The following is a 15,089-nucleotide window of genomic DNA, read 5'->3' as shown; positions in this document are numbered from 1 at the left end:
TAAATAAATAAATAAATAAATAAATAAATAAATAAATAAATAAATAATTTTCCCCCCATACAGTTCACTGCCAATGGTGAATTGCCTTGTCATGCAAACCAGATCACTGTGACATGCCAAATGGGGCTGCCTGACTACTTTCCTGCCTGCCCGTCATACACATCTCTTTCATGTGTATCTTTGAATCCTCCCTCTCTAGCTCCCTTTCTCTCTCTCTCTCTGTGTATGTATGTGTGTGTGAGTGTGCAAATGTACAGAGAGAGAGAGAGAGAGAGAGAGAGAGAGAGAGAGAGAGAGAATACAGGCAGGATTCAAATATTATGCTGGTAACAGTATACTGTAGCAATGTATGAACATGGCAGCACATTATATTAATTTTGTTATCTATAGCAAACCAGCTCCTATTCTCTAAATTTAAAAATTTCTGTTATCAACCTTTGCCTACAATGAAGATGATTCCTATAAGTAAAACTGATTGGCAAGAAACATGTGTAAGTCCAAGGAATACAATTATACTACAGAAAATTCAGTTAGCCTATTCTGATTAGTGTTTTTTTTTAAAGAAGAGAAAGAAAGGCAGCCAAGCCTTACAAATACTGGAATTGTATATGTCTAAATAATTTGCTGCTTAATAGGCTGATGGCTGACATTCAATACACAACTCTCCTTTAATTCAAATGTCTGTAACTTGATTGATATGCTGCAAATTAATTGCATTTAAGACAAACAGGGAAGATGAAACTTTTCCAAATATTCTGTTCGTTTATAGTCACCTCTATAAAAGCTAGGCTCCCAATTTAAGGGACCTTACCGATTTTCCTTTTCTTCTATGTCACCTGCACTGTTTAACCTTCGAGGGGATACTGAAGCAAAATAGATTTTGTTGTCCTTGTCCTGTGAAAACAAATACAAATCATTTGATGCTGGTGAATGTTTCAGTCAAAATGAATGCTGTTTTTCAAGTGCTTTGTTCAAAGTTTTGTTCCAACAAAACATTGTTAAATGTTTGCCACAGTAAATTTGGAGAAAAGAATGTTATGCAATGCCTCCATCACTACAACTCTTTCATTATATGTTTTGTTCGCTCACTATGGGCCAGTACAAATGTGATACTTTAATCCATTACAAATGTGGTTAAGGGAAACAGGCGAAGTTTGAGATTGTGCACTCTTTGTCCCTGTCCCTGCGCACTCCCACTCAAATTTCCTCAGTTCTTCTCTATGCCTTCCAGGATATGAAGCTGTTTTGAAGTCTATGAATAAGAGTGAACCTTGGTTTATCCTATTTTGCCCAATCAATGGAGTGCTTTGTTGGCATCTATTTCAGAAGGCGTAAGAGATCTTGGGTTATTTTTAATTCACCAAAAACTGATGCTTCAAGTATAATGGGCACCACAATATCTTTTGAATGGGGCTTAATTATGGTGACTCATTATTGGATTTTTAAAAAAATATGTATTAGATTTTTATATCCTTCCTTTTCTTTTACAAGAACTCAAAGTGGCTTACATCTTTCCCTTCCTGCTGCTCTCAATCTTATCCCTGCAACAGCAACCCTGTGAAGTGGGTTGGGCTGAAAGTCTGTGACTGGCCCAAAGTCACCCAGTTGGCTCCATGTGAAAAACGGAATGCTGGACAAGATTATAAGAAAAAGCTTTGGTCTTATGTAGCATAGATTATCTTATGTTCTTAGGTACTGGTTTTAGGTACTAAAAACAAAAGCCTACTTTTAAAAGACATGATCTGGAAAAGGCACTAATTAGCAGTGCTCCAGATTATAAGTCACAATTTTCAAAGTGAAAGAAGTCTGGCTGTTTTTGACCTTTTCTTTGTTGTCCAATAGTGCAGAAATTCGAGGGGTTGAAGAGGAGCGATAAATGGAGTCAGACTTTTCTCTTAGTGTGTCACGAGGGACACTGCCTTCACTGAGGGTGTTCTGGCTGCTAGTTTTCCGCAGACTTAGCCTCCATGATGAGGGAGATTCATCCTTTTGCTCTTCAGACTTGTTGAGCAATGGGGAAAACTGTAAAAGTAAAGCAAACAGATGAAGGACAGCTGGGAGTATTTTGGGATATCTCAGCAGTCAAATTGTTTCACTTTTCTAAACATACCGTATGTTTTTAAAACTGCAACTGTAAAATTTGCCAGAAGAGCACATTAAACAAGGAAACATCACTAAAATACAGATACCACTTACTACTACTACTACTACTACTACTACTATTATTATTATTATTATTATTATTATTATTATTATTATTATTATATTTCTATACTATTTCTATCATCCACAGGGCTCTCTGGATGATTTACATAATAGACAGTTAACAAAAAATAACATATATAACAATAGCATATAAATAATGTCAGAACAATAAGCTATAACAACAAATATACAATATATTTGTACATTTATAATAATATAACAATAAAACCATTTACCAATATTATCCCATTTACCAATATTTTCAAACTTGCACTAATCAAACAGCCAGGTATACACATTATACACGTGCAAAAAACACTGTAGTTCTCTGAAACACATTTCTGAATGCACTGACTTTCTATACCTATGCACTTATAAAATTATTTCAGGTGCAATATTGTGATAATTTATATAAACAAACCAAAACTGGATCAGGATTGAGATTCCATCCCACAGAACCCCCACAAATATTCAAAGCAAACACATGTTAAAATACATGCAAGGAAAAACTATAAATAATTCCACAAAAAGCAAAAGCTTAAACTTTCAGCCATTAAACACTTCAGCATAATCCAAACAGAAGAGTTAGCAGTACCAGGTCAACCCCACACACTGACTGTTATTCAGCACCAACAAATGTATGGAAAGTATCTAATATAGCTACTGTACTTCTGTTGCACCAGTGGGACCCTTCTGTGAGCTCTACTGACCTGCCCCGTTCCAGAAATGAATGTTTCTACTCATTTTCAGTATCTTTAAGATTCACTGGCTCCCCATTCACTAGCTCCCCATTGCATGTGAGCAGAGTAGGATACTGCCCCATTTGTTCAGTAAAGTTTCTGAAGTACGGCTTTCATTTAATAGCTTCTTAGGCTTCAAACCTGAGAACATGCCCAAATTAATTCAGTGGGACTTAATTCTGAGTAGACATGCACAGCATCATACTGTTAATGTCACATGAGAAGATATTTTTTTAAACCTGCAGCAGTTCCAAAGCTGGGGTGCAGTATGTCATGGAAAGTACTCTTCAAAGCTGCTTCCCCTTTGCAAATATGCTATCCTGCAGGCACACCTAAATCACTCACTGATCAGAGAAGGGAAATAAGCCACTGTAGCTTATTTTCATGTCCTGTGGATTCAAGCTGGTTGCATACCACCAAATTGCTAGGTTTGTTGTATCATCTGAACCTGGGAAAGATGGGGGGTGCGTGAGTTTACAAGCCACTCCAGAACCCATGGCTTGATCTAGGGTTGTGGGTTGGTCTGTAAACCTGCCATTCTCCCATCCTTTTCAGGTTAAATGACATGACTAACCTTGTTGGGAAGGGTAACTGTGGTAAATCAGTGGCACCTGATCAGCATGCAAAAAAAAGCTCCTTTCCCAATTGTTCAAACTTACCCAGGAGATAGTGGCTTTTAGTTTTTAATTCCTGCCGATTCCAAAACTGGATGCTGAGCCTCAAGGCACGAATAATGTTCTCCCTCTGATCTGATCAGGTACTCATGAGGAAATGAACTGTTTTTAAGCCTGACCTCTCTCTAGTTCATTGTATATATGCCATGCCATTGAAAGAAAAGGTATTACATGAGGATGAGATAAAGGCCACTGCCATTTTTCTAAAGTTGGAAGCTCGTCACAATATTAGCCATTCTGCCACAAGGCAGAACATTAAGCTAATATTAAGTTAGCAGCATTCACCTTGCTTATACATGGAATAGTCACAATCAATAATAGCATATCTTAAAGACAGAAGGGAATTAAATTCTCCCTTAGTCTGCAATCTCTGGTGGGCTTCATCCCTCCCTCTACTTTGTCCCATGCTATAAAGAAGAAGATGAGAGGAAGGGCAGGGCCATTTCTTTAGCCCTTCTGAAAACCTCCTTCATGAAGGCCCCTCATCCCTCAGCCATCACTACTAGCAGCCATTCCAGCAGGATGAGCAGAGGGAGATAAAAGGTAGAGTCACCAGCCCTGCAAAAAGAATTTAAATGGCCACTTAAATTTAATGAGAGCAGGTGTGGTGTAGTAGTTAAGAGTGCAAGATTGAGACTCAGGAGATCTGGGTTCTAGCCCTGCTCAGCCATGGAGCCAACAGGGTGACTTTGGGCCAGTCACAGACTCTCAGCCCAAATTACCTCACAGTAGGGTGCTGAGAGGGTTGAGAGATGATGAGAGCAGCAGGTGGCGAATGATGCAAGCTACTTTGCATTCTTTAAAATAAAAAGGCAAGATATAAATCCAAATAAATAAATAAATTTAATTTCTCCTTGCCATTCTCTCCTCTTTTCTTTTTCCTTGTGTGTCATAACTTTTTGTATCCCTGCAGTTAGGGGCTTTTTTATTCAACCCTAATCCAAATTATAACTACATCTAGGTACTTGTTCCGAACATCCATGGCCTCTACCAGTTCAGCTCTCACAGAGAAATATAGCTGGGAGCCATCAGCATACTGGTGGCACTTGCCCCAAATCTTCTGATGATCACTTGCATCAGCCTGAAAGTTGCCATTCTTCAACAAAGGAACTTCAAAGGATGTTCCTTGCATGAAATTGCTGAATTAGAGCTGATAAAGAAGTCTGATTCTGTTTGCTCAGATCTGAATTTAAACAATGGCTTCCTGTCTTCCTCCTGAAGTTAATTAACAATGCAATGCTAGGAGGACTTCAAAGCTAGAATTGTATAGGGTATAGTTGTTATTATCTTGTATACCATTGTGTACATTAGAGCTTTATAAAGAACTGTGGGGCTTGCATTTTCTGCTGTTTGGTCCCATTGTTTCTGTACCTGTCTGAGAAATCAATGAGAGAGATGCTATATGAAAGGTGACTTCTACTCTATGTATGGATTCCAACTGTGTACCACCATCCAGCTGGTTTTCACCTCTCCTGCTCACATGCACTGTGCTAAAGAGGGTATAGAGTCCAGCAGACTTGATAATCTAAAGTGTGAAGACACAGATACACTATGAGTGAAAAATCCTGGCTCCAAAATTAACTTAGTTATAGAAGTACAGTATAACCCTCCTGACCAGAATGCTCAAAGTGATCTTCAGATGAGAAATGAAATCAGGGAGGCCTCCAACAAATGCAGTACTGTAATAATGGGTGACTTTAACTATCCACATACGAGTTGGATAAATCCATGTTCCAGTTCTGACAGAGGTTGACTTTCCTGATGTCCTAAATGACTGTACCCTACAGAAGTTGGTTGTGGAACCAACCAGATGGGAGGCAATCCTGGATTTAGTCCTAGGTAAGTTGCCCAGGACTTAATTCAGAGTATAAATGTTGTTGAATCAATATACAGTTAGGTGAAACATTACTAAAGAGGTTGAACCAGTTGCATTTTACTTTTCAAAACTGAGGGAACTAATAAAGGAGAAGCTGAAGAGGGGCCTCATGAAGTTCAAATCACTTCAAAGTGCTTTAAAAATAATAAAAATACTACAATAGAGACTCAGTTAATGTGCATATCACAAGTGAGGAAAAGTAGTAAAAAGTCTACCTTTCTACCAGAAAATCACCAGCATGGTTAATGCAAAGAGCCAAGGAAGATATTAGGGAAAAGAATGGAAGTCTTGCCCAAATGAAAGAAACAGAAGGAACCATAAGCTTGTGCAATGGAGATACAAGCAGACAATTAGAGAAGCAAGGAAACAGTTTGAGGAGTATATCACTTCTAACATCATAGCCAACAAAAAAGAATTCTTTAAATATATCAGCAGAAAGACAGCAGATAAAACAGTTGGGCCACTGGACAATAATAAAAATTAAAGGAGCACTAAGGGGGAAGAGGAGACCGCAAAGACATTGAATAATTTTTTCCCTCAGGCTACACAACAGAGGATTCAGAGCAGATACCTGTTCCTGAGCTTATGTATTTTGGAAGGGAGTCTGAGGAATTCTGGCAGATGGTAGTGAAAAAGGATGAAATTCTCAACCTTATTGATAAACTGAAAGTCAGCAAATCACTCTGTCCAGATGGTATCCATCCTAAAGTTCTCAAAGAATTCAAACATGTAATTGTTGACCTTCTTACCAAAATATTTAATATGTCCCTAACATGGAGGACCAGGTGACACTGGTGGCCGAGAGCACCTGCTAAGAACTTCAGTTGATAAATCAACCACAGCTGCTCCTGGACAGAGCTATATCTAGCCATGGTGATCCATGCACTGATAAGTTCGCATAGACCAGGGGTGTCCAAACTTTTTGCAAGGAGGGCCAGATTTGGTGAGGTGAAAATGTGTGGGGGCCGACCATTCAGCCTGACATCCTTTGAACCATTAACATTAAATGCAAATGAACTATTTTATGAAAGACTAAACAAATAACTTAACTGCACTAATGTGAAGGGTGATACTGAGATCTCGACTGCATTATATAGGCCAGGTCTGGCTCAAAAACAGTGGTTTTGATGCGCAAGATGTCACGCAGGTGAAAGTCACTTAGTCTCGTCCTCATGCGGTTCTTGTTAATGTTCATAACCGAGAATGTCTTCTCGCACAAGTATGTCGAACCAAACAAGCTCAGCATTTTCTTAGCAAATGTTCGAATCTCTTAGAACCTGTCTTTATCCAGCTGGCAGTAAAAGTTGACAAGAGGGACCTGTTGGTGCCGACCGTGACACTCGGCGTCACACTGCAGCTCAATGAGCTCCAGCTGTAGGTGGTCTGGAGCATCATCAGGGTCCACAGGGTCCGCAGCGGTGGCACAGGGCTTTGGAGCTAATATAATTAATAGCCTTCATCACCGTTTTCATAACATGATCATATTTCAGATGTTTGGCACAGAGAACTTGTTGGTGAATAATACAGTGGAGTTTTATAGCTTTGCCTCCTTCTTCGCTGACTTTGTTACAGACTAGGGTTCGCTCGCCAGCCATGGCAGGTGCGCCATCCGTAATAATCCCAGTGACTTTATTCCACGGTAGTTTCATGTCATCTACGGTGGAACAAACAGAAACAAATAAATCTGTTCCTCTTGTTTAGTTGTTAAGGCTCTGGAGGTCAAGTAGCTCTTCACTCACGTTCATGTCATTGTCCACTCCTCTCAAAAAAATCAATAACTGAGCGGTGTCAGATGCATCCGTGCTTTCGTCACAGGCTAACGAAAAAAAGTCAAACTCCACTCCTTTTGCCTCTGTCTCTTAATATCAGATGAAACGTCTTAAATTCTCCATACCACAGTGTTACGAGCCAGGCAAACATTGGCAAACTCTTGCTTCTTCTCAGGACAAATTTTCTCCACCATTTCCATCACACAGTCTTTAATAAATTCACCCTCAGTAAAAGGTTTGCAGTGCTTGGCAATCAGCGTTGCCACCTCATAGCTCGCCTTTGTGGCATGTTCATTTGACTCACGGGCTCTTGTGAAAAAGCGCTGCTGTGCTGTTAAAGCAGCTTCCAGTTCCTTCAATTTTTCGCCGCGTTCATTCCCAGTTAGCTTGTTGTAGTTAGCATGTTTCGTCTGGTAGCGCCTCTTGATACTGAATTCCCTGAAAACAGCCACAGTCTCTTGGCAAATTAGGCAGACACAGTTGTTTCGTATTTCAGTGAAAAAATACTCCAATTTCACTTGTCCTGGAAGCGGCAGCCCTAGCTGTCAACTTTCCTTTTTTTAGTTACAGTCGCCATTTTAGAAATGGGCACACAAGCCTTGTGTCACAAGGGTCACGCGGCGAGAGTGCTGACTCAGGTCTACTGCCATCTTCTGGTGAAATATAACCACCAGCCTTGAAGGAGCAGGAGGCAGCAAGAGACAGCTGCGGGAACCGCTGTGCAGTAAAGGGAAAAACGGCGGCCTGCGGGGATGAATGACAAGCTGAGCCGGCGGGGAGAAGAGGCTGCGGGCTGCTCGAAATTTGAAAACGGGCCGCAATTGGCCCCCGGGCTGGACTTTGGACATGCCTGATATAGACTAATATAATATGCTCCAAATAAGGCTGTGCTAGGGCCTGTTTCAGAAGCTGCAGCTAGAGTACTCAATGGGACACTAAATTAAGCTAAGCTAAGCTAAACTAGGTAAAGCTATGTTAAAAGACCTACACTGGCTGCCTATTAGCTTCCAAGTCACATTTAAGGTTATATTGCTGACTTACAAACTGCTAAATAACAAGACCAGGTTGTCTATCTATCAGACTGTCTTTCCTTATATATAACCAACAATCTCTTAGGGTCATCTGAGGAGGTCTCCTTGCTAGTGGACTCATTCTGTGGAAAATTCTTTTGTAATTTAGGAGGCAAAAAAATGGCATTTTTCTAACGTTTCCTGAAAATGCACTCATTCACCTAGGATTTTCCTGGCTTTAAATTAAATTAACACGCTTGTCCGTTGTACTGCTTCTGTACTTTTACATATTATTCCTATAATTGTAATTGTTTTAAAATGATATTGTAAATGCTATTTTAATATTTATATGTAAAACATTTAGGAGTTTTAATAGCCATACAGAAATATTACAAACACACACACACATTCAATATTTTTAATATCTGGACTTTTTAAACATTCTGCTCAGTTATTAAGAAATACTTAGGTCAAGTACTTCCAAACTGATTTGGAAGTAAGATGAACTGAATTTAATAGTATTTATTCCCCAGAATGTTCAACACAAGATGGCATTCTTAAATTCTAAGTGTGTTACTACTCTAACCAAATTTCAACTTACTTTCCTGGCAGGAGCCATAGTGAATGAGTTATGCTCTGGTGGTGGCACTTGTTCTGTAATGAGAATTCCAGGTTCATGATTGGAATAATTAACAGTAGATTCTTCTTCCCTCCCTAGAAAGACAGAAAAATGATGTTGTGAATATTCTATGACAATTTTCTAGATTTACCATGGCAATGTGCTATTGACATGAAAGTCTAAATCGGTTTTATCTGCTAAAACTGAAAGGCATCTGTCCATTGGGTTTAAGCAAGAAACCAACATTAAGAAGTATCTGCATAAAAAGTCACTTTGCCATGACTTAAACGAAAGGCACTAATATAAAATAGAAAACGTGTATAAGACCTATTGACTCACAATGTTTTCCCTAAAGCTATTTCAGTATGGGCTGGAAAAATTAATCTGTGGCAATCTTTCATTGAAAAAGTTAGAGTAGTTGATTTAATTTTAAGGACAAAGCTCTATTAACTTAAGCAATGAGTAATTTTCACAAATATATTTTGTCTATGAATTTAAAAAATCAGACATTTACCTTCAATTCAGAGGTATTATTTTAAATTGGTTATCCGAGTTATTCATAAATTCAGAATGAAACTGGAATTCAGTTATGATTCAGCTGGTATCCTACTTGCCTTCAGTCCATTTGGGACTGGACTATTACGCTTGGAAATTGGTGATCTGCCTTCATTATTTTAGTGGCTAGTCATATACTATTAGATGAAATATAAGAATTGGGCTATGAAAATAGAACTTAAATGGTCTCAAGGCTTAAGCAGCAAGTGAAATATAGATTTATCTAACTTGAATAACCATTCCTGGATAATTATATCAATATGCTGATAGGTTCCATAGTGGTGGCCAATAGCAGTAAAAACACTGTGGCTTGAGGCTATTTGTTTTCTCCCAATCCATGACAATGTTTTATTTTACGCTAAATAAGGCTATGTTACTGTTTCTGCTTTGATGAGTGATTTCTGCTTCAGAGAGAGCTATTAACAGAGCAAAGTACTGGTCTAATTCCATACCGCAGTGATATATGCTGGAAAATGCATTCTTCTTTTAGAGAGCAGTACCTTCCAGTTTGTAACCATGGTTACAATACAGAAAAATATGCACACTAGTTCCATACATAGGCCGCTCTCCTTTTCTGGACAACACTCAGCCACCCTTATGTGACAAGCTACTTTCAAAAATAGTCTACGAATGGACTGTTTTTGGAGAAAAGAACACAATCCCTCAACTTATTGTAGGTAATGGCACTGAGGGAAAGATAACCCCTTCTACTTTCCTTCCCAGTTTAGCATATTTGGGACTGTGATTTACCTATACTGTTTAGTGTTAAAGCATAAATAGATGGTCAAAACCAAGTTAGCTAACAAATGAACTTTAAACTCTCCACTACTTGCATTTTTTCCTGTCTGGTAAGTGTGCTTATCTGAAAATAGCATTATGAAGTCACAGGACATCATAATGAAGTCAGTCATCACAAACTGCAACATCTATCATACATATGCTACGACATATGCAGTTATTCTATAAAACTTCAAGTTCTCTCTTTGATCCCTACCCATGGTGATCCTTTGCTTGCTTTAGAAATATAACTAAAACACCACCAACATAAAACAAAAGGAGTATTAACATAATCTTGATTAACTGCTGATTACTTTGCCTTCATTCATTTTTCCACTTCCTGTGTGAGTCTCCATTTGTAGACAGACAATTTGAGTTATGGCACAGAAAGGGCATGAGGGAGGGGAGCCAGAGAGCTCTCTGGAGTTGTTGCCTGCTTTGGTGGCAGAGCAGTAGGTGATCCAGAGCATTTGGACAGCCCTGTTCTCATGCAGCACGTTCTGCAAGAAGAGAACAACCACCAGAGAGGATGGGTGATAGGTGGGCTCTCCGCAGCATCAAGCTGCCAAGAAGCACCTACTAAAGAGTGCCTACGGTGAGGAAGGACTCCTGGAGATGGGAGTGCATAATTCAGTACACCTTTCACTCAGCTATCTGAAGTGGGGACTTATTGGAGAGCTGACCCTATTTGTGACATCAATCATTTTCATACAAATTAACAAAAAAGCACAGAGGAAAAAAAGAGCTGAACCTTCTGAAAATTTTAGCTGTGGTCACATCTATGTTGCATAACATTTTAACAGCAATTGCCCACAAAGAAGATAGGAAGATAAGCATAGATGCTTTTTAGAAACCTACAAATTGTAAAGGAAATTTGAAGCGTCAACTATGCCTAGATTTTTCATCCAGTTCTGCCAAATTATAAAACATTGTGCTCAAAAACCCCTTCACCTGTGTCTGAAATCTGGAAGGTTTCATCAGCTCACAAGGAGCTACAAGGCTCAAGAATCTCATCCAATTTAGTCAGTCAACAAATAATAATTTAGTTATTAATTTCTAATAACAGGAGGCATGAAGTTTCCAAAATGAGATTTTCTGAGACCTTTATGGTTCAAATGAGGCAAAAATGTAATTCTATATATTACCTGCCTCTTTTTCAGTATCTGACTCTGAAGCTTCATCTTCCTCAGCTTCTTCCTCTTCCTCCGAACTGGAGCTACTTGACTCTTTGTTTTCCTCTTCTCTTTGTAGAGATTTCAGCGTATCTGTCTCATAAAGAATCTTCTCTTTGCTGAGTCAAAAAATTGTTGAGGTATTCAGCACAGTGGAACAGCAAACCATGCTACCCTAACCCAACGAGCTTAAGATCTGACAGTGACCTAGTCCACATGATCAAAACCAGCCAACATGGTTTAAATAAGCCATAGTGGCTTGCTGTGACCCCACAGCACAGACTGGTATGTGCCAGGTATGATTTTTATAATGATGTATTATCTGAATCTAGGTAATATAGCTTGTTGGAGGGTTAAACAACCCTCAGGTAACTAATGGGGTCCTGTATGGTTATTTGAGGGACACCTGAACCTCCAGCAAACCATGCCACTGATATAGCAATGCTATGACCTGCAGCCAGGCAATAATTATGCCCAGCACATGCTGAGGCTCACAAGCAAGCCCCTGTAGGTCATTTATGTAATGATGGCTTATTTTGATACCGTGAGTCAGTTCCATGTAAAGATGCAGCACAATGTGTACACTGTAAGCAGAATTACTTTTGCAAAGCAATGTGAGTAAATCCACCATTTAAAATTCTTGGAATCTTGTCAAAGGAATAATGAAGTGACTCGAGTATATTGAAAACAGCTTCTGCAGAAAAAGCACATACTCTTCAATAAAGAGCAGTTTAAAAAGTACAACCCAACTGCTCCCCACACTGCATACCCTACCTTGCTTCATGTTGTGCTAGTCACTTGGCTTTTAGAAACTCAGGGCAGGGCAAATTTCCTTTCCTTCCAAATCCTACAAGATGTTGAGATGTTTGAGATAACAGCTCCTAGTATTCTTGACCACTGACAATGCTAGCTGGGGCAGATTAAGAGGTAAAATTCAAAACACCTAAGCTGTAGAGAGCTACTGCAAAACATCCACATCATATATTTGCAGATTTAAAGTCTTACTTTTTGAAGAGTCCACTCTGAAGTTTCCCATTCATATCGGCTTCAATCAGTTTGTTTCTTGTCTCTTCACTACGCAGCTGTCAAAAATGTAATTGGAAAGCCATTTTAAAGAACCACTAATGGCTCTAGGTAAAGCCTAGAGTGATATTGGAAGAACTGCATCTTGTTTGACTATGAGGCTCTTACTGAAAGTAGTGGGAATCTATGACCAAGATCCTATCAGTGATTGGTTCACATAATCTACATGCAAACTATTGGTCATGACTGTTTGTTTGTTTGTTTAAAACATTTAAATTTAAATAATGACTAGAGGAGCTATCTTGTGAACCTAGAAACAAATTTTGTGCCTCATTGCCACCAATGCAGAAATAACATTGTTCAGGGTAGGAAAGTTTCAGTCCCAATATGGCAAACTTCTTTGATAAATCATTTAGGAATATTGATACAAGACAAAGTGGAGAGGACAAATGCTAATTAAAACAAAGAGCCAAGCTATAAATGGAGCTATTCAATTACACCCAGACCAATGACCATTTTCTGCAGTTATGGAGTTATTGCATTTCTGCATTACATGCATAATTTCAGTATTTTTAATTGTGAGATATTAGGCACCTCAGATGCAACTATTAGAAGCTTAACATTTAGTTTCATTCCACTAACTGAATAATTATGACAAGGATGTTCATAAGTCTTGGTTAGTTGAAAGGAATAGCAAGGAACTCACCATATTCTGTTTCTTCTGCAGCATCTCTAAGTGCTCAACCAAACCCTCATCAGCAACATCAAATGGCGTCTGACCCTGATGGCATGTGTAATAAGAAAACAAAGGTACTATACAAGATGTCATTTCATTATCATTAAATTATGATTATTTATGCATATGAAACAAAAATCAAAATTTTTGCAGCAAGCCAATTAAGAACTCTGTTTCTCTCTGCAAAGCTGATGAACCAAAATGAACAAAGATGCAGCTGTAGTTGATGGTTCACATATTCTTCAAACTTTTTCCACAGTAGTGATATAAATACAACTGAGAATAATGAAACCTTGAAATGTGTTTTTAATGAGCAGGCCACAAATAAAACTTGATATGCTAAGTTAAAAACAAGTTCATAGCAAGATCCTAGAAGATAAAGCTCACGGTACTCTCCCCAAAACTGAATTACCAAGTAGCTGCTTATATAGGACAAATAATCAGAAGGACCATAAAATACCCTAGCTAGTTCAAAGTATATTTCTACATTTATAATCCTACTAGATAACTGTGTTGCTTCAGTCTTAGTTAGTATGCTAGCTATTATTCTGTAGCAGATCTTCCAGGCCCATTTCGGATGTCTCAGGTAATAGAAACAACTGACAAAGTTTTCTCTACCCTTATGCTGATTTTGTCCACTTGCACCAACATATAGTTAATGGCATGGCCTGAATCATCAGGGCAAGTATTGATCCAAAAGCCTTCAAAATACAAGGCTCTCTGCAAATTAAATCATAAATGTATTTCTTATATTAGTTGAATACTTTATAAAGTATTTTTCTAGGTGTTGTACAGTTCAATGTAAAATGATATAAAATGAATAAACTATATTCCATGCACCTGATGTCCCAAAGGATTTTCTCTTACTCGTTTGTCACACTTTCTCATGCTCACTAAACGATTGTTCATCTGAATCTCCATTCCCATCCTATCCAAAAATCTATCTCCCAGAAATTGCCTGGCAAAAGATGTTAATGGTTGAAGAAAAAGCTCTTCAAACAGTCCAGGAGCAATTGAACCCTACATGCAGCTGAAAAAATGATTCTCCTGCCTCTCACACAGAAGAATCATTTTACCATTTGAAATCCTTGCATACAGAATACCCTCTGCTTAATGTCTATAACTTTTCTACTTTGTAACCCCATTACCTATATGTGTTAAAATAAGTGCTAAACATTAATACTGAAGGAGAACATTCAAAAGCTCCAAAGTCCACCTTCAGGAATCCTATTCTTTTTATGCAACCTTCAGGCTGCAGAGTTAATATAAAACAATAGCTGAGTATCCTAGATGTCTGCAGTAGACTTCTATTCCTTTTCTCCACAGGAATCCATATTAGGACCAATGTTTTTCAAATTATGCATCAATTATCAGGAATTAGAAGTGAGTAGTAAAGTGGCCAAATTTACTAATGATACCTATTAAGAGTGATCAAAATAAAAAGGGATTGTGAGACACTCCAAAATAATCTCTCCAAAATGGAAGAATGGGCATCTACATGGCAAATGCAGGTCAATTTAAGTATATGTAAAGTAATGCATGCTGGGGCTACAAATCTGAATGTCAAGTACAAATGAGAACAGAGCTAGAGGTGAGTAACTAAGGAAGAGATTATGGAGTTCTGTTGACACCACAATGGAATTATTGACCTGGTGAATGGTTGCTGTGAAAAAGACAAAACCCATCTTAGGCATAAAGAGGAAAGGAACTGAAAATAAAACTGCCAATATTGTATTGCCCTTGTTGTTGTTGTTAGTCACGAAGTCGTGTCTGACCCATCGCGACCCCATGGACAACATTCCACCAGGACTTCCTGTCTTCCACCATCCCCCGGAGTCCACTCAAGCTCACACCAACTGCTTCAGTGACTCCATCTAACCACCTCATTCTCTGCCGTCCCCTTCTTCTTTTGCCATCTATTGTTCCCAGCATT

At 38.6% G+C, this 15,089-nt stretch overlaps 1 protein-coding gene across 1 annotated transcript in view; it reads right to left on the bottom strand.

Annotated features, from left to right (window-relative positions):
• Positions 1-746: 746 nt before the first annotated feature.
• LOC123024435 (protein phosphatase 1 regulatory subunit 12B-like) overlaps positions 747-15,089 on the bottom strand; it is a 41,273-nt gene continuing 26,930 nt past the window's right edge. The window contains exons 5-11 of the mRNA XM_044432155.1: positions 14,024-14,114; positions 13,127-13,201; positions 12,403-12,479; positions 11,371-11,516; positions 8,876-8,988; positions 1,822-2,022; positions 747-894 (exon numbers count right to left, since the gene is read on the bottom strand). Of these exons, the coding sequence (XP_044288090.1) occupies positions 808-894; positions 1,822-2,022; positions 8,876-8,988; positions 11,371-11,516; positions 12,403-12,479; positions 13,127-13,201; positions 14,024-14,114 (790 nt within the window). The 3' untranslated portion in view covers positions 747-807. The remainder of the gene's footprint in view (positions 895-1,821; positions 2,023-8,875; positions 8,989-11,370; positions 11,517-12,402; positions 12,480-13,126; positions 13,202-14,023; positions 14,115-15,089) is intronic.

The sequence above is a fragment of the Varanus komodoensis genome, unplaced genomic scaffold (assembly GCF_004798865.1).
Source record: "Varanus komodoensis strain SLA01 unplaced genomic scaffold, ASM479886v1 scaffold1, whole genome shotgun sequence".
Lineage (NCBI taxonomy): Eukaryota > Metazoa > Chordata > Lepidosauria > Squamata > Varanidae > Varanus > Varanus komodoensis.
Note: the sequence above shows the minus strand (reverse complement) of the source record. Positions and strands in the feature narration are given on the sequence as shown.